The 18,356-nt window shown below is 35.1% G+C and overlaps 2 protein-coding genes and 1 long non-coding RNA gene across 3 annotated transcripts; 1 reads left to right on the plus strand and 2 right to left on the minus strand.

The window, feature by feature from the left end:
• Positions 1-77: 77 nt before the first annotated feature.
• Positions 78-3,474, minus strand: LOC135088616 (beta-1,3-glucan-binding protein-like). The gene is made up of 8 exons (XM_063983527.1): positions 3,371-3,474; positions 3,016-3,209; positions 2,410-2,564; positions 1,767-1,930; positions 1,252-1,503; positions 741-889; positions 511-612; positions 78-237 (listed from the first exon to the last, which is right to left on the minus strand). The coding sequence occupies exons 2-8, from the start codon at positions 3,202-3,204 to the stop codon at positions 121-123; spliced, it is 1,128 nt and encodes a 375-aa protein (XP_063839597.1). The 5' UTR covers positions 3,205-3,209; positions 3,371-3,474; the 3' UTR covers positions 78-120.
• Positions 3,475-5,617: 2,143 nt separating this feature from the next.
• LOC135088619 (uncharacterized) lies at positions 5,618-7,628 on the plus strand. The gene is made up of 4 exons (XR_010261064.1): positions 5,618-5,797; positions 6,031-6,465; positions 6,550-6,748; positions 7,309-7,628. It is a non-coding gene; the product is annotated as an uncharacterized LOC135088619 (long non-coding RNA).
• LOC135088618 (lipoamide acyltransferase component of branched-chain alpha-keto acid dehydrogenase complex, mitochondrial) lies at positions 7,619-10,986 on the minus strand. Its single transcript, XM_063983529.1, has 9 exons — positions 10,795-10,986; positions 9,850-10,016; positions 9,397-9,584; positions 9,136-9,251; positions 8,793-9,032; positions 8,422-8,688; positions 8,175-8,303; positions 8,016-8,087; positions 7,619-7,872 (listed from the first exon to the last, which is right to left on the minus strand). The coding sequence occupies exons 1-9, from the start codon at positions 10,873-10,875 to the stop codon at positions 7,708-7,710; spliced, it is 1,425 nt and encodes a 474-aa protein (XP_063839599.1). The 5' UTR covers positions 10,876-10,986; the 3' UTR covers positions 7,619-7,707.
• Between the last annotated feature and the right edge of the window lie 7,370 nt (positions 10,987-18,356).

An 18,356-nucleotide genomic window follows, 5' to 3' on the forward strand; every position in this document is an offset into this window, starting at 1 on the left:
TATCACATTCAAGTTCTATTTTTTACCATATCAGGCTGTTGTCGCCTTACTTGAGAAAATTTAGCAAGAAAAAGACATTTCGTGATCATATCACATAATTTATTGTATATGGTATTTAATTTATATAGCCCATACACGCACGTAGTCCACTTGCAAAGAAGCGTCTTGCCCGTCATTCTGGTCCAGTCTCCAGGTCGGGAGCCAGTTGGTCCTTCCGTTCCAGAAGTCGGTTGCGGCCTGGAAAAATGAAATAATTATGCAACGATATGTGTTATTTACTATTCAGACACTATTGTGTAAAACTTTGTCATATAGTTTCAGTATCTTTTTCCTGTTTGTTCATTTGAAGATTAAAGTAAAGTAAAAGTGAAGATAAATAAATTAGCTAGCAAATGTTACTAGCATGGAAACTTTAATAGAAGAAAACTGCGTGCTAACTGTCAAAAGTTTCGAAGGCGAAATTTTTAATGCTAAATTATGATTTGATTTTGTTTTTGTAAGTAAACTAACCGTAGGAGATCCATTCCACCAGGGTTTGGGGGTGGGGTTGGTGACGCCGTCAGGGAAGAAACCATTCGTGCCTCCGACTGCCACGTTAATGATGATGTAGAACTGAAAAGTTTACATTAAATTGTTATTTTTTAAATTACATCTATTTATATTTAAATGAATATTATAAAAATGCAGATTAATTTGCATTAACACACATTAGTATTTTATGTCATTAATATTCTAATTACTTTTTGATCGAAGGGCGCCATCTTGGACCCGAACCGCCACGGGTTCTCAATATTCGGGTTACTGTTGAAGCCTCCGAAGTCCCAGAACCCTCCGTTGCCAGGCATGACTCGGCCGAGCTCCACATCGTCGATGCTGAATCTTATCAAATCTAGAAAAAATTAAAATCTATTTTACATAGAAAGAATTGCATGTAGCAAGTAGCAACTAAATGAGAATCCATAGAATTGATGTCCCTACATCGTTTGACGGGGACAGAAAGGTAGGTATTGTTGCAAATGAATGTTGATCAGTTAATTAATAAATACAGGTAGAATATATTCTGCATTTCTTTAATTAGTTACTTACGACGAGTAAGTAGGTAAGCAGCGTATTTACGTAACTAAGTAAGAAGGTTTAACCTTAATTTATGAGAATGAATTTGCATATATTGTATTTAAAATGGTAAGAGATAAAAATACAGTTAAATAGGTTAGGTGCACATGTGACATAAATTACATAGTTTTTTATTACCTGGTGTCCAAATAACTTGGTAGCGATGGAACTGGGAATCGTATCCAGCTGTGTTCCTCCTGAGCCAGTGCGCTCTTTCCCATCCATTGAGGTCCGGGTAAGGTCCATAGTGCAGGGTGGAGCCAGCCTCCTGAGTGCCGATGTGGACACCGTTGAACAACATGTTGCGGTTGCCGCGGGACTCCACTAAGTCGATCTCCCCTGATGCTGGCCATGTTCCATACACGTTGAAAGCGGGCATAAGCCAAATAGCTGTGAACAAGCGTAATGGAAAATTATGCCAGTTATCATAATTAATCTCATCTGAAATACCTAAGATTATTGTTTTTAATTAGGGTTTATCGAAAGACGTCAATATAAGAGTTCAATTAAATTATTTGCGATTAATAGATATCGATAATGGCACCCTTTGGTGAAATATACCTACTTAGGCCTAGGTCTTGTGTTAAGTTGTCTAACTCTATAAACTATCTGATATCTGTCTAGATCACTCTATATTCTGTCTAGTTTCTTACCTGGCCATAACCAATCTCCAGCTGGCATCTTAGCCCGGACCTCCACGGTTCCATATCGGAAACTGAAGGAGTCTACGGTGCGAAGGCGTGCGCTTTTGATGGGATTCAGTATGTTAGTCGGGGAGCCGGTACGCTCGCAACCCCACCATTGGGGATTTGTGCATCTGTTGTGGAGATAAAAGGAATTAATTTACAAGTTAACACAGTATTTAATTGTGTTATCCCAGAGTACTTTACTAGGTAGCACAGCATAATACAAATATTTTCTTCTCATTTTGGGTTGTTTGGAAACCTAGCTCGGGTATTTGTCTAGTTTGGATAGGTACACACGGCCACACTGTTAACTATCCATTTCCGTTTTTGCTCTCGCTCTAATCAAATGGTGATTCTTTGCGATAGAACGAGATGACATGACTGGCAATGGGCAGTTAACACTGTTGCCGATAGTACTTACACTTACCTAAAGTTACTACAAGTACTAATAGACATAAAAGGAAGTTGAATAGAATGACTCTCGGCGCGGAGTTGGTAATTACCATTTACCTAGTTTGTCATTTATCTATTGTGGGAAGTCAAGCATCACAATGAGTAATTATTTCAGACGTTGAACTTTGTACTGTAACATGCTTCATCAGTTACGTACCTGTCAGCTGGTGCACCTCCCTCGATGTTCAGACGACCACTGGTCATGAACGCAGATCCAAATTGATCTTCGGTCAGAGAGGGACGAATGTACAATAATCCATTGTTGGTGAAAGAGTTTGTCCTATTGTTGTTGTAGTATTGGAATTCCCAGTTCTGAAAAAAAAATAAAGACATAAAGTACAGTTATTTTCATGAGGGACAAAAGAAAGACGATTTAAAAGGGAGAAGTAAGGGACTACGGAAAAGTCCACGTGTGATTTCTGAAGGATGTAAATAATTTTTACGCGATAAAAAAGCTGATCCACATATATTTCGCGACTAGAACCAATGGCAGCGATGGGATTGACAAGCAAAATTGATTGTTTTGAGTAGCGCACCGTGGAACGCCCTCCATCAAGATATAGCAACGATAGGTACAGCATTGGGAATAACTTACATCAAGTTGCTAAACATACCCGACTAAAAGTAGCTATGCCTGATGCAGGTTGATGATAATAAGTGGACAGGAGAAAAATGGCGCGCGCGGATAAACAAGATCTGACGAGCACGGGGATATAATTTAAACTCAATTCAACTTTTGACGTAAAAGCGTTTTAGTACATACACCACCGCCTGCAAGCGTGTTCTCATGCTGCCACTTTTCAAGATCAAATTCGTTGAAGTCGTCGGAAAAGATGAGGTCTCCAGCACAGAAGCTGGCTGGAGCGTGGGTACCGCTGACTGCGGTTACACTGGGTGTGCACGCGCTGCTCAGAGAAGCGAGCGCCAAGACAGCAACAGTATAAAGCCACATTTTGTCTGAAAAAAAGTCAAAGAATAAAAACTCGCACTTGATACTAATGAAAACAACTTATTACCTAAGACGTGAGAAATAAAGGATTGCTAATTCCCCAGTTAAAATTTGATTTTATACATTGCATTTGTTATTTTCAATTGAACAGTATAGAGAAAATAGTTACCGGCTTTTAGTTCTGCCGAAGCCTTGTCGAACACTAAAAAAGTAATCTTGTTTTTTTGCCTATTATAGTAGTTTGAAGTGCAATAATCTTCAATCCATCGCAGATACGATTGAATAAGTAAGATTTTATCTACAAAAATAATCAGTCTTATCAATTGTTATTCGCTCACTACCTGTTTATTAATAACGGTTCCGCCCAATATTAAAAATAACAGCATCATAATAATAAGATTTGCACGCGAATGATGCAACTCGCATTTCACTGATTAATCTAGATATAACATTCACTGATTAATGTAATATAAATTAAACAAATAATTAAAAACCTACCTTTCTTTATCTGTGTCTGCTGTGCTAATTATTGTTTCTTTCACTAATTTTAACTCCAACCGTTTGTCGGTAAATTTATTTTTAATTCCTTAATTGACACTGAAGCACATACATTCCAGTGCTCCCTCTAAATGATACTACTCCAACTGTTTGTGTTGCAGTTGAATACTTGTAATATTTTATTTGCAAGTGTGTTAAATGTTATTTTGCCTGACAATGAGAGCACTGAAGCGTAACTAAAACCACCGCACGCTATATAAGTACTCCACCCGCCATTGTCAGCCTAGGACGGAAAATGTTCTTTACCTATACTTATCCTCATTGATTTACTCTACCTCACTCTACCTCTTTACAAATGATAAACACAACCAAGTTCTCCGTAACCGTCCCTTATCATTATGAAAATACAGTGACGTTGAACCTAGAATCATTCTTGAATTCTCACGCATTACGTTTATAATAATATCCTCTAATTTAAAATTAGATTTCTGTAATTACCCGTTATTCATAGGAAACGCGGATATAACGGTTGGGATGTTCCCAACCTAAAACCAATGTGATTTGTAGTCGTTCATCGTAGAGATGTTAATTGACGAATAAATTGAAGTCCTATGATCGTTGGTCTGTATATAAACTAATCAATTGGTGGTTTTATCTGAGAGTGGGAAGATTAATTAATTAAATCGTCACTCTTGTTATTTCAAATTTTCAATTATTTAAAAATTAGCCACTGTCACTTCACTTGTTCGGATTTCAGTAGACGAAAGAAACGGTCAACTGAATACCTACCCGTAGAAATAAAGTCGTAGTCAGTCGTAGCATAATCCGTAGCACTAGGTACAGGGTGTCCCGTAAATCAACGTCAAGCCGGAACTGGGTGTTGAGGCAAGTTGTGCTGGTTATCAGAAAAATATAAAAAAAATCTATGTGGCATATTTTCAAAATAATAAGCATTTAAAAAAAATCAAAAAATTCTACTCCCGGTGACGGTCTTTTTACTCCTTTTGCCACAAATCTTCACTTTTTCCAAAAAAATTTTTTGTTATGTAACCCTGAATAATGCTTCTCTAAATTGTGATCGAAATTACAAAACCAGCTGCTCCAGATTGGATGAAAAAAATACATTATTCCCAAAAAAAATATCACAATAAAAATTTTGCCTAGTTTAAACTGACTGTACTGAAAAAAAATTGTACTACGCGAGTTTGGCAAGTGACGTCATAAAGACGTGACAAAAATTTTTTTGGAAAAAGTGATGATTTGTGGCTAAAGAAGTAAAAAGACCGTCACCGGGAGTAAAATTTTTTGTTTTTTTTTTTTTTAAATGCCAATTATTTTGAAAATATGCTACATAGATTTTTTTCATATTTTTCTGATAACCAGCACAACTTGCCTCAACACCCAGTTCCAGCTTGACGTTGATTTATGGGACACTCTGTATAACACTATTCGAAGATGAAGGATACTAAAGCTTATTTTTAGAAACTATGTACTAGGTACTAGCTTTTGCCCGCGGCTTCACCCGCGTGAATTATCACAGATCGTCATAAATTATAGCCTAGATGTTATTCTGGGTTATAAACAATAATACTTATACATATATTATTATTATACTGTAAAGTTTCATAAAAATACGTTTAGTAGTTTTTGCGTGAAAGAGTAACAAACATCCAGACATTCAAACTTTCGCATTTATAATATTAGTAGGTTTAGTAGGAAGTAGGAAGGATGTATTGTAGGCCTCCTTTTCACCTAGCTCGTGCCTCAAGTGTCAAGTGGTCAAATAACTTCGGCTGCAAAATTAGCGCTAAAATTCCGGAAGATAATTCTTTGAAATTGCGACCATAAACTTACGAAAATCGTATCTATGTATGTAACCTACTTATTGATAGGTTCTCCTTTGTAATAAAAAAAAACAGCTGTTATTTATATAAAATGACATTGTTGTCATTTCAAGCAAATAATGCACGTTATTTTTTAAAGCATTAAAAATGTTGATAATTTAACAAAAATGGAAAATTGTTCAAGTGTTTATGCAGAATAGTCAAATTTTATAAGTTATTGCCGAAAACTCGGCAATGGGGCCAAGATAATGACGGTAATCAATTTTTATTAACTCTTCTTTCAGAAAGTACCTACCAGTACCTACATTCGAAAGAACTGTGAGTGCTTTCTCATTACTCTTTGCAAGCATTTAACCTTGCTCTCAATACTATTTGGGACCCACCACCACTCCTAAAAGAAGACCTGTGCTTATGTGTTATAAATAGATTCTGCTAACATGATCTAACTGGTGTACTAATAATTTCTATATACATATTTTTATTGCAGATGTCAGGAACTATTAAATTATTTGGGGGACGTAATTGGCCAGTCGTATCACAGATTCCAAGTTTGTTAAAATGCGAAAGCAACTGCTATCTCAGTTGTTTACTTAACTCTTCACGAACCTCCTTAGTTCGTGTTATTCCTAAGTTGAACTCGTATTCGCAAATTAAGTTTCATCAGTTTAACCCTTCAAGAAATGACGTTCCTAAACTTTTACAACCAACACATAATCAGTTTGAATTTGTAAATGGGTTCCCAAAATCATTCTTCTTTCGTCGCAAAAATGAGAATCCTGACAATCGAAAAAGACGAGTTCCGAGGTTGATATTAATACAAAACCCATTTACGTGGCTAATGATTAAGATAGACTTCAGTGTTTTGAGGAATGTATGGGATCCGTCATTCGAAGAAAAAGAATTTAAGTTTGGGACCAAACAAGTAAGAAATATCAGACTTTTTCTGATTCAAAGAATAGCATAGTTCTGTTTGACTCGCAGGAGTTTCAATTTTGGATTTTTTCAGGCGATATCCCGAATAACCCAGGTCATCAGCGACGGTCAGTTCGCGGAATTGAATGGGCTGCTAACTAAAGCAGCGCGTATGAGTCTTCTGCGAGAGTTGGAAAGAAATTGGAGCGACCGCCAGCGCACGCTGCTAGCACTCAGCCGCGATGACATACAGATATCGTCTCCGAGGAAAGTCTACTTCATCAGGATTGCAGGTTAGAGAAAATGTTATGTTATGTAGTCCTAACCATTTTTAACTAACCAAGTCGGTAGCGATTATTCGCGAAGCTGATTCATTCGACCAATAACTGCTATAAGAGTAGTTTTAACGTGAATTTTTTTTAGTTAGTGAACTAATATTTTGTGTTAATTAGTGTTGTTATGACCTATGAAATATTGTTTGAGTGTCATTCATATCTTATCGGTTATCGAATCAATACAAATTAGTGAGATATTGAATAATATCGTACTGACATTAAAATTTGCCCTGATAAGATAATATGACCAGATTTGGCTTCAAGTTTTTAATGCCTGTTATTCAAAACACCTGATAAGATTGTTAGGCTAAGAACTCACGGCGCGATTTTCACCCGCGCCCGCTGCGGGCGAAAACCTCGTCGTGAGTTGTGCATTAGTTTTCACATAAGTATCTGCATTCTACAGAATCTGCGGGCCCGCAACCGCCGCGGGCGCGGGTGAAAATCGCGCCATGAGTTCTTAGCCTAAATAGCCATTTCTTGTGGTAGCTGGTTACAAACTTTTTGTTTGTTTGCAGATAAAAGATTTTGTGATATTGATATGGCATTCCTGGCTCTCAAGTGGGCCCCAATCAATAGTATAGATGCGCTCATCTTTACGGAAATATTTGCCCGGTTCCACAGAGAGTACACTCCACACTGTATCCCAGAATGGACTATCGCTTACTTCAAAATTACAAGGTTTGAAATACTAAGAAGATAACATTGTAAGTGTTCCAAAGTTCTCTGACAAGATCGTAAAATTTGTTGTATGACTTTTCTGCATGTTTTTGAATGCATAATTGATTAGCGCCAGTACGCTTGAAATGAAAATAAAAAAGTACATAATTTAATTTTAGCTTAGACGTTTTATTTTAACAAAAACATTACGTACTTAAAACAGTAAAGAGACTGAGATGGGGATATTGTTGGACAATTTATAGATCTAATAGCAGCGTGTATGGATCCTCGAGGTATTTCTTGAGGCTGTTGGAGAAGCGAGCCATAGTGACGCCGTCGATGACCCGGTGGTCGGCAGACCAGCTCGCTGTCAGAATGTGAGCTTTGATAACTTTGCCTTCCGAATCGAATCGAGGCAGGGCCTGAAAATTCCAAATGATATTATTATCTCGCAACTTACAACGAATATTCAAAGTATCTTTGATTCCCGAATTTTTGTGCAATTTATCTTTAAGTTACTTTGTGATTTTCATTTAAAAATGTACTCTATAATTTCGTAAATTACCTGAATCTTTCCTAGTGCGCCAATAGCAACTTGTGGTGGCAATATAACAGGCTTCGTGTAAGTTCCCCCAACCTGTAACATTGCAAGATATGTAAATTTTCAGCATTCATTTAAGTGGGTATATCTATTACTCGTAATAGATCAAAAATCAATACGTACAATCCCGATGTTTGAAATTGTGAACGTTCCTCCACTTAGATCTGCGAGTCCGAGTTGACCTTTGGTTCCTCTCTCTTGAAGAGTGTTTAGTTCTCGAGCGATGTCTAATATGCTCTTATTTTGAACATTCTAAAATTATCAAAATGAGGTTAAATAATCTTTTGGTAATCTCAGTAAATATCTGATAGCTAATAAAAATGATAATATGATTAACTTCTTTCATAGAAACAAAGGGCTTGAGTTTTACCTTGATAACTGGTACAACTAATCCATTAGGGGTATCCATAGCAACTCCGATGTTATGGCTCGCCTTGTACGTTACATTTTCACAAGTACTATCGAGACTGCTGTTCAGAATCGGGAAGGAAGTCAGGCTGAGCGAGGCCGCTTTCATGATGATTGGCATATAAGTGAGCTTTACTCCATGGTCCTGGGCTAATTTCTTTAATTTTTCACGAGCCTCTACTAATTTTGATACATCATATTCATCGCTGAATCCGAAGTGTGGGATTTTCTGTAACACAATGTAGCTGTAACATTAACAACAGAAAATGTATTGTAAATCCTCTTTTGTTTAAGTTTTCAAAATATGTTTTATACTCAATGTACGAGACTCACCATTGCCTCAGTCATTGATTTAACCATGGCCTTAGTAAAGCCAGAGACTGGTACGGTTCTGTCATCTAAAACCATCTCAGTCCTAGCATGCGCCTGCACCACAGGAATAGAAACTGCTTGTACTGCTGTCAAGTTTGGTACTTCGTTAGATTCGTCTGAGCTCATGTTGAGATAAGCTAGCACATCTTCTTTCAAGACCCTTCCATTTCTACCAGTAGCTTTAATAGTGCTTAGATCTACCTTAAAAATAATAAGTGTTTCGTTAATGACAGTGATATCTTGCTATGGTAAGGAATCTAAATGACGAACTATGCGAATTTAAAGTTATATTTTAATATCTTACTTGAAATTGTGCAGCTATTCTTCTAACAGCCGGAGTAGTCAACACTCTTACTCGTTGTTTTGTATCTGTAGCAGGAGCGGGTGTACTCGCTTTCTCAGTTTCAGAGTCTGAAGAGTCTGTAATAAATTTTAAATTACTCTTAAAAACATGTGACGTGACGGCATTTGACGAAAGATACCTTTAGAATTTTAGTGGAAGTTATTCTTAATTTTAGTGGAAATTATTCCTAACTTCACTACGTTGATTTTAGGTAATACTTACCATTGTCCTCTTCTCCTTCTACTTCTATATCCACGAGCGGCTGCCCGACCAACGCTGTTTGGTCGACCTGATGGTAGAGTTGCGTGATCACTCCGTCATAGCGACTGCTGATGGTCACCGCGGCCTTGTCACTCTGGACCTCACAGATATTGTCGAACTGTGCCACCTTATCGCCGACTTTTACGAACCTGTAATGATTTGTATTATGTCATTATTGTCATGTTGTGAGAATGTCTTGAACCATATCTACAAAGACTTTTTAGAATAACTTCAATTTTTACTGTTTCGTGTTCATGACCTAATTTACACTGATCTTTAATGATTATTTTATACATTTATATTGAAGTCATGTCGTAAACTTTGGACAAGCTCAGAAAGTCTTCACACTATTATAAAAGCCACGATAATAAAGTGGGAAGTAGGAGTATTCAGTAAACTTGTCATTTTTCTTACCATTCTTTGATAACTACTTCTCGGATTCCCTCTCCGATATCAGATAACTTGAAGGCTACTGTTTTTTGAGTGATTTGACTAGTATGGAACTGCCTCCATGTTGTGTGTGCTCCTGCAATGGAGAATTCAATATTTTCTATGCTACTCCCCCTTGAATGTTTGACATCCTGTGAATGATTTTCAGTTAAATATTAAAATATTTCTGACATTTTATAGGTCGAAAGAAATTGAAAGATTGTGAAGTTCGGCATTTTAAACAAGAAGCAATAAACCTACGTCACATAACCATGCTAAATCTATGGGTAACTAAGCTGTATTTTTGAGTAATTTGCCCTAGCGACTTCATTATATCACACTATCTTAAACTGCTTATGGTTATTTGCTTAAATGGTTTGATAAGAATTGTATGCTCACAACCGTTATCTTATTACTAAGTACTGAACAAGAAACAATGTTTTTGTCAACCGTACACAGGCACAGAGATACTATTCAAACAAATCAAACTTTAGGGATTAATTTCTTATCATCATTATCATTCGATTGATTACTAAATCTAAGTATCTGTACCCCTGCTGGTGGCTACGTAATATTGTATTAAAATATTGCAAGTTGTTATCTACGTAACTCATCATTCCACCTTGAATTTTTAAAAGTAAGACCTGTTCGTACTTATTTTTTGGTAGAGCTTCGGTGGTATGACATAAAATAAGTGTTACAACTTTTTTGAGTATAAAATACTACTGATATTTTAAGTATCATAAAAAACCAAGACGGGGAAATGCTAACAACTTGGCTTTATTCCAAACTTGGTTTATGCTTGAATGAATAATACAACTTTGGAGGAAGAGAGTTGATAAGACTACAATAAAACCCTGACATAACCTCCCGTCCGCAAAACCGGTTTACGACAGCAAAATATTTACTCAAAAATGTAGAGTCACTTACACTTCGCAATGGCAGACGTAACTTGCGGCATCGGTTCACAGTCCTCAAGTTAACGACACACTTCCTTAATAGAAATGCCATTGTAACTAAATTAGCGTCGCAATGATTTATTTTACATCAAATTATAGAAGATCCGAGTAGCACAACGCGGGCGTGCGCCGGCGCGTCGGGGCTCGCGAGCGCTACTGGCTTATCACCGCTTTATCAGTGGGCCACGCATTGATTAACATTTTAAACTCAATTATACATTTCGGTCGGATGTGTCGTGAGCCTCACGTCAGCGGAGGTCAATGTTTCACGTAACGAGTTGTTATCTATTAAGCATGTTTACAATTTTAGAAAATGAAAACCATTTCGCTAATACATAGGATAGGATCGCTAATAGATAAACATATCATGACGGTTCTGTTCTCATAAAAATGACAGATAATTATATAAATAATGATATCTTATAATGTGTTAAAATGTCAGGTGTTACTGGTTTTTGTGAAAACATAAAAGCAGTATATATTGGTTGGTATCATATGATAAGATACTATGACAAGGACAAAATTGAAACGATAAATTAAGCAATTGTTTTTATTAAAGACATAATAAACATGTTAATAAAGTGAATAAATACAATAATATATAATCGATAACTGTAATGTTATGCATGACGAGACGCAGGGGCAACCCATATCGAATAACATTAGATTGCGAGTACATGATATTTCAACCGACGACTCCTATACTAAATAGCTAACGTGTATCACAGAGGCGCTTGTCGAGTTTGCTACATCATTGTTTTAGTTTCATTAACATTTAATTAACATAACAATAAAAAAAATACCAAATAAATAAGTTGCCTTCAATCAATCCACTCCCTAGATATTTTCGTAGCCTATTGAATATTTATTAATTGGAGATTATAGTGATATCTAAAACAACATGTAAACAAACCACATCTGGCGCCTTTTCAAGTCTATGAATATGCCGATACTTATCACATCATAACTGTCTACACGTATCTAAATTGTATACTGAAGATTATACGACTGTATTTTTTATTTAAATTAAACGTGCTATACGACAATCTACTGCATTAAACGTATGTATTGTTACACAATGTGTATAAAGTGTATTAAAATCTATGCACTTTAACATCTTGAAGAACATCAGTACTTTTCATGCAATAATATTTGAGTTTTGTACACGCACCAGCCTATTTATGATCAATACGTACCTCATATTTAAGATTTTTTAAGAAAGTGATCGATCCTTTCTAAATAAATATCAAATAAGAGGTGGGAATTGATAAATTATTATTTTAAACCAATGAATTACATCGCTCATTTCAGTTTCTCTGATATAGGCTGATAAAAAATTGTGAAGCATGTAAAAAATATTCAGAACAAAATAATTTAAGAAGTTGCTCCCTTTTTTGTACAACAGCTGAATAATTAAATTGATGCTATGTACAATAATAGTTAATATAAACTATCTAATGAAAATCTATTGCATATTCAGGGCCTTGCAAATATAACTTTTTTAATTAAGGAATTTCAATGTACACGTGCTATTTTATTATTGCATCAAATGGAAGTTGTTAGTTAACATTAAAATCACAACACAGTTAGAATGTGGATAGATCAGATCTTTAAGTTATTTAAACAAGTGGAAGACATCTGAACAATTGGCAAAGCAATGGAAACGTTTAACTTTAAATAATTTTCATCTATAATTTTAACATAAATAACATGTTATGATTTATTATAACAGATTTGCACTTAAAGTATTTTACAATTCCTGCGGTGGGAGAGACTTACTTTAGCGTCTTAAATATAGATCAATCCCCTTATTATAATTAACGAGTCGTCATTACATGTCGTACCCAATCGTTAGTCAACTTAACAGACACGAATTATACAAAATGTTATGAAGCCAATGAGTATGAATTGAATAGTATGAAGTTTACACAGTACGTGAATGTTTTACACCTTACAATTTATAATTTCAAGTCTAGTTGTTATTTAGTTATCAAAATTTCACTAGCCTTTTATAATGTTAGTTTATTACATCATAAGAGCAAGGCCAATTTTTTGTAGTGCAAAGGACTTTAGAGAAAAGTGCGAGTGACGCCAGCCTTATTTTAGAGAATAAAATTAACAGTTATAGAATACGCAGTCGCCGAAAGTCCAGTACTTTACTATTATAACAACACGCACTGTTCTCTGTCGTCGTTTGCCAATAGAAAGATGATAAAGCGTTTGTAATAATTGGTGGTGACAATCAGTTGGAATACGTAAGGAATTTCACTTGTAATCTACCGCGTTATATGATTGCAGCTCATCGAGATTCTACTATCATGAAGAAGTAACTACCGAGACGAGACAAGACAAATAACGATATGTATTCGTAAGAAATACCGTACAACAAGGATCATTTTGGTGCACTGTAGTCCAAAATCTCAAATTGTTTACATATGGAAAACCATTTTCTGTTATTGTTTTTTGGGTACAACGCAAGACGTAGTTCACCGGTACGAAAATAGTAGCATAGAAACTAGAAACCTTAAAGTACCTGTATTTACTGAAACTGTCTTACAGTGGCGTAGCGTGGCTTTTCGCCGCCCGGGGCCGTCCGGAAATCCGCCGCCCTTTATTTTAATTATAAATATTTTAAAGTTTAAATATTATATTGAATGGACTTCAGGTACACTATTCACCTTATTTGTTGAAAGTCAAAATAAACTACCACGCACTGCTTCAGAAGGAAAATACATTAAAGAGAAGCAATTGCTTGAAACCCACAGGAAGTTTGATTTTCTTAAATAGCTCAGCTTTATTATGTAACACTAGGTGTACAACAATAAACAATAATAACAAGTATTAAAGTATTTATTTGTCAATTGAGAGTAAATATTATCTTAAATTATACAGTGTGAGTCACGTTAAAGTGTACATATGAAAATAGATGAAACTAGACCTATTTTTATCGACAAAAAAGAGGTCAAATTTTTTTTGAGATTTTTTTTTAATTTTTTATAGAATTTTTTTTCTTCCAATTACTTATTGTAAAGAAAACGTAATAACTTTTAAACTAAGCGGTATATCCTGATAAAATAAAAATAACAGGCAATAATAAAAAAATACATAAAATACACAAAAAAGGCCAAAAAATAATAAAAAATGATACTTTTTGAAAAAAATCTGCAAAAAATTCGTGTTTTTTTTGTTATTTGATAAATTTCTCCAAAAAATGCCCCTATAACCGGTAGTTTTTATTACTTTGTATTATTCTCTATCGTATTACCTTCGTAAAACCAAAAATCGCATGTCTCTATCCCTATCACAACGTTTGCAATTATCGTTTGAACTAAGCCTCTCCGGGCGCGCCATTCAACGCTTCGTTAACAACCAAACTGAAAATGGCTCTAGATTAGTAATTTTGATAAAGACAAGTTAGATTTCAAATAAAAACAAAAGATTTCGAAGTAAAATAAGCATTTTAGTTAAAATTAAAATTGTCTCTACTTGTAGCGGAGAATAATGTTGTGGCAGGCCTTTGTTCAAACGATCATAGCAAATGTTGTGATAGGGATAGAGACATGCGATTTTTGGGTTTACAAAGATAAAACGATAGAGAACAATACAAAGTAATAAAAACCACCGGTTATAGGGGCATTTTTTGGAGAAATTTATCAAATAACCAAAAAAAACACGAATTTTTAAGCAGATTTTTTTCAAAAAGTATTTTTTTTTATTATTTGTTGGCCTTTTTTGTGTTATTTGTGTATTTTGTTAGTATCGCCTGTTATTTAGCATTATTGCTGTTTTTATTTTATCAGGATATACCGCTTAGTTTAAAAGTTATTACGTTTTCTTTACAATAAGTAATTGGAAGAAAAAAAATTCTATAAAAAATTTGAAAAAAATCTCAAAAATTTTTTGACCTCTTTTTTTTCGATAAAAACAGGTCTAGTTTTATCTATTTTCATATGTACACTTTAACGTGACTCACACTGTATACAGTGTGAGTCACTGTATGAGTCAGTTTTTTAAAAATTTTTGACACTGAGTCAGTTTTTTTAAAAAATTTATACAATTTTTTTTCTTTCAATTTCTTATTGTAAAGAAAACGTAATAACTTTTAAACTAAGCGGTATATAATGATAAAATAAAAACATTAATAATTCTAAATAACAGGCGATACTAAAAAAATACATAAAATACACAAAAAATGCCAACAAATAATAAAAAATGACACTTTTTGAAAAAAATCTGCTTAAAAATTCGTGTTTTTTTTGGTTATTTGATAAATTTCTCCAAAAAATGCCCCTATAACAGGTGGTTTTTATTACTTTGTATTATTCTCTATCGTATTATCTCTGTAAAACAAAAATCGCATGTCTCTATCCCTATCACAACATTTGCTATGATCGTTTAAACAAAGGCCAAGGCCACAACATTATTCTCCGCTACAGGTAGAGACAATTTTAATTTTAACTAAAATGCTTAGTTTACTTCGAAATCTTTTGTTTTTATTTGAAATCTAACTTGTCTTTATCAAAATTACAAATCTAGAGCCATTTTCAGTTTCGTTGTTAACGAAGCGTTGAATGGCGCGCTCGGAGAGGCTTAGTTCAAACGATCATTGCAAACGTTGTGATAGGGATAGAGATATGCGATTTTAGGTTTTACGAAGGTAATACGATAGAGAATAATACAAAGTAATAAAAACCACCGGTTATACGGGCATTTTTTGGAGAAATTTATCAAATTACCAAAAAAACACGAATTTAAAAGCAGATTTTATTCAAAAAGTATCATTTTTTATTATTTGTTGGCCTTTTTTGTGTATTTTATGTATTTTTTTAGTATCGCCTGTTATTTAGCATTATTACTGTTTTTATTTTATCAGGATATTTCGCTTAGTTTAAAAGTTATTACGTTTTCTTTACAATAAGTAATTGGAAGAAAAAAAATTCTATAAAAATTTAAAAAAAAATCTCAAATATTTTTTACCTCTTTTTTGTCGATAAAAATAGGTCTAGTTAAGTACATCTATTTTCATATGTACACTTTAACGTGACTCACACTGTATAGTGCTCATTGAACTTAGAAGGAATAACATATTATTATGTGCTTAATATTATTAAGGGTTGTACCCTAGCTAACCAGCGCCACCATATTTTTTCTTGATTACTTTTGTTATAGACCGAAATTAAAAAAGTGGTTTGAAAAATGTATATCTAATATGTATCGAAGCTATTTTTTAAAATAATTTGTTTGAATTCATTAGATATTTGCAGCAAGTTACAGATTTAATTACTGCTAAATTTTAGCTAATTTTGAATTTCGAACTTGCAGAATATAGGTACCTAATAAATACACGGTTTTAAAAGTAGCTTAGATATGGCTTTAACTATTTACAAACCACTTTTTTATTTCGGTTTGTAACAAGAGAAATCACGAAAGATTATCTGTGGCGCAAGTTTTAGAGGGGTAAGTAAGCTCCTTAAATATTTTTGTCACACTTGTGCGTTTCGTTTCGCTTTATCGGTACGTAACATATTACGACGCGATTTGTAATAACTTTTTTTTTCTTGTTCATGCAATGTTTTTTTTCTTATCCGCCGCCCCCTTTCATATGCCGCCCGGGGCCATGGCCCCCCCTGCCCCCCCCAAGCTACGCCACTGTGTCTTACGTATCGAAATGTTTAGATTGACTACAAAATTGTACGTTCCTCGTTGTACGGTCTTTGTAAGTTACGTACTGTTTGTCGAGCTTGACACAGCTCGACGTTATGATACATACGAACACTACTTGCTCATCTAGTCTGACACCGTACAGTAACAAAGCGACAACATCAACTAAACATCGACGTGAAGTATACTCATAATGCAGTGGGTCCACTCCACAACACGATTTGCGTTTTTTTATTCTATTGTTCGCTATGACAGCATCTTGGGTAGAACTGGCAACACACATCATGTTACAGAGAAGCCTTGCAGGTGTGAACACACCTAATAAAATAGAGCTTACGTACGAAAACCGTTCTTTAGAAGGTCTCGCAGCGAAAGCTCCTATAAGCACAATCCTTAGTACATATTTGAATAATAACTTTTGAATGTGAGATATTTTCAAATGTGCATCTTGATACGTTGAAAGAAGTACTTATTTTAATACAATTCACTGTGCTGCAGAACATCATTCTTTAAATGTAAATAAAATGACATAATGTATGTATAATATCTTCTATAATACGAATCTGATAAATGTATAGCATTGTCGTGGTTGTTTTGGCGCTTGCAGATATTTTAGTTAACTCTATATTTGGTGCCCAATTTTTAATTGGCCACCCACCTATTCCCACGACATTCGTTGTAGCACATTGCTTCAATTAACAATTCCTTTGTCCAGTCTATTGATTATATCTTGATTTTCAATTAATTATACCTATTATTGCATACATACTCTTCTCTAAGCTCTTATGAAGAGGTTTAATAAAAGAAGGTACAGAGGAAAAACAAACGATTTGATATTATAGTAAAACCAGTTGAAGAACTTTCAAAAAGAGTCTGATGGATAGTGCTATCACGAATTAGGCCCCACAAACAGGCATTAAACATTTAGGTAACTAGACACCGAGTAATATTTTGATCTATGGTCTAAACAACGTCAATCCTGGCAACGGTGCTCTTACATCGTGTATAATACAGGGTGGTCAAGCGTCGAATATAAAGTATTTACTACACCTCCCGGTAGACATAAGAAATTGGCCCTAAAGATTTAACACGATCATTAATGTATGAACGTTATAGAACAAGGAGCACGAAAATAGGTATATCTTTACTGAACAATATATTCGAATATAAATCCTCGCGGTAACTTTTAATACTTATATCACGACTTTAACACATCTTATTTACTAGTAAACAATAATTTTAACATTAAAATATTTTTAGAATTCCTCATTTGAATTTATCGATAGCTATAAATCATTCAGGTAGGTAATAATTCCGTTTTATATCAGAATTCGGAATTAATGTCGTTCAGTGTAATAGTCGGTCGTCACGTTGCAAAAGTTAGCACTCAACTGTAGCGTCTGTAGGCGCGCGAGCATATGTCGTAGTGCGGCTTATCGTACTATGAAATATACATTTAACACTAGACTAGTCTACGCTCTCACACGATAGTTACAGTTAAATAGTCCAACACTATCACTCGTAAAAATTAACAAACCGAATCTCTTAAAACTAGATTCCCGTTGCCGAAAGCTTGTCGGTCAGTCATCGTTCACATAACGTTACGAGCGAACACAAACTCCGCACACAAACAATAAACGGCAACACTATAATAGGAAGCTCTTTTTTAGAACATCTCTTAACTTGATCGAATCCAAGGTGACCTGTAGCGAGGGTCCTCGGGTGATTCGCGTTTAGAAGTCGGTGGTGTGCGGCGGCGTCGTTCGCTCGAGGTCCGGTCAGGGGTACCTGTGCAGGTGCGGCGGCGTCGCGGCCGGCGGCGCGGCGGGCGCGGCGGGCGCGGGGTTCAGGCGGAGCGGCACCAGCTCGGGC

This window comes from Ostrinia nubilalis, chromosome 4, assembly GCF_963855985.1.
Source record: "Ostrinia nubilalis chromosome 4, ilOstNubi1.1, whole genome shotgun sequence".
NCBI lineage: Eukaryota > Metazoa > Arthropoda > Insecta > Lepidoptera > Crambidae > Ostrinia > Ostrinia nubilalis.

Coding starts and splice junctions, on each gene's coding strand:
- LOC135088616 (XM_063983527.1), bottom strand. CDS start 3,204: ATGTGGCTTTATACTGTTGCTGTCTTGGCGCTCGCTTCTCTGAGCAGC. Junction 2,565..3,015: donor ACACGCTTGCAGGCGGTGGT/GTATGTACTAAA, acceptor TTTTTTTTTCAG/AACTGGGAATTCCAATACTA. Junction 613..740: donor TGGCGCCCTTCGATCAAAAA/GTAATTAGAATA, acceptor TAAACTTTTCAG/TTCTACATCATCATTAACGT.
- LOC135088618 (XM_063983529.1), bottom strand. CDS start 10,875: ATGGCATTTCTATTAAGGAAGTGTGTCGTTAACTTGAGGACTGTGAAC. Junction 10,017..10,794: donor TACGTCTGCCATTGCGAAGT/GTAAGTGACTCT, acceptor AATCATTCACAG/GATGTCAAACATTCAAGGGG. Junction 8,689..8,792: donor AATCAATGACTGAGGCAATG/GTGAGTCTCGTA, acceptor ATTGTGTTACAG/AAAATCCCACACTTCGGATT.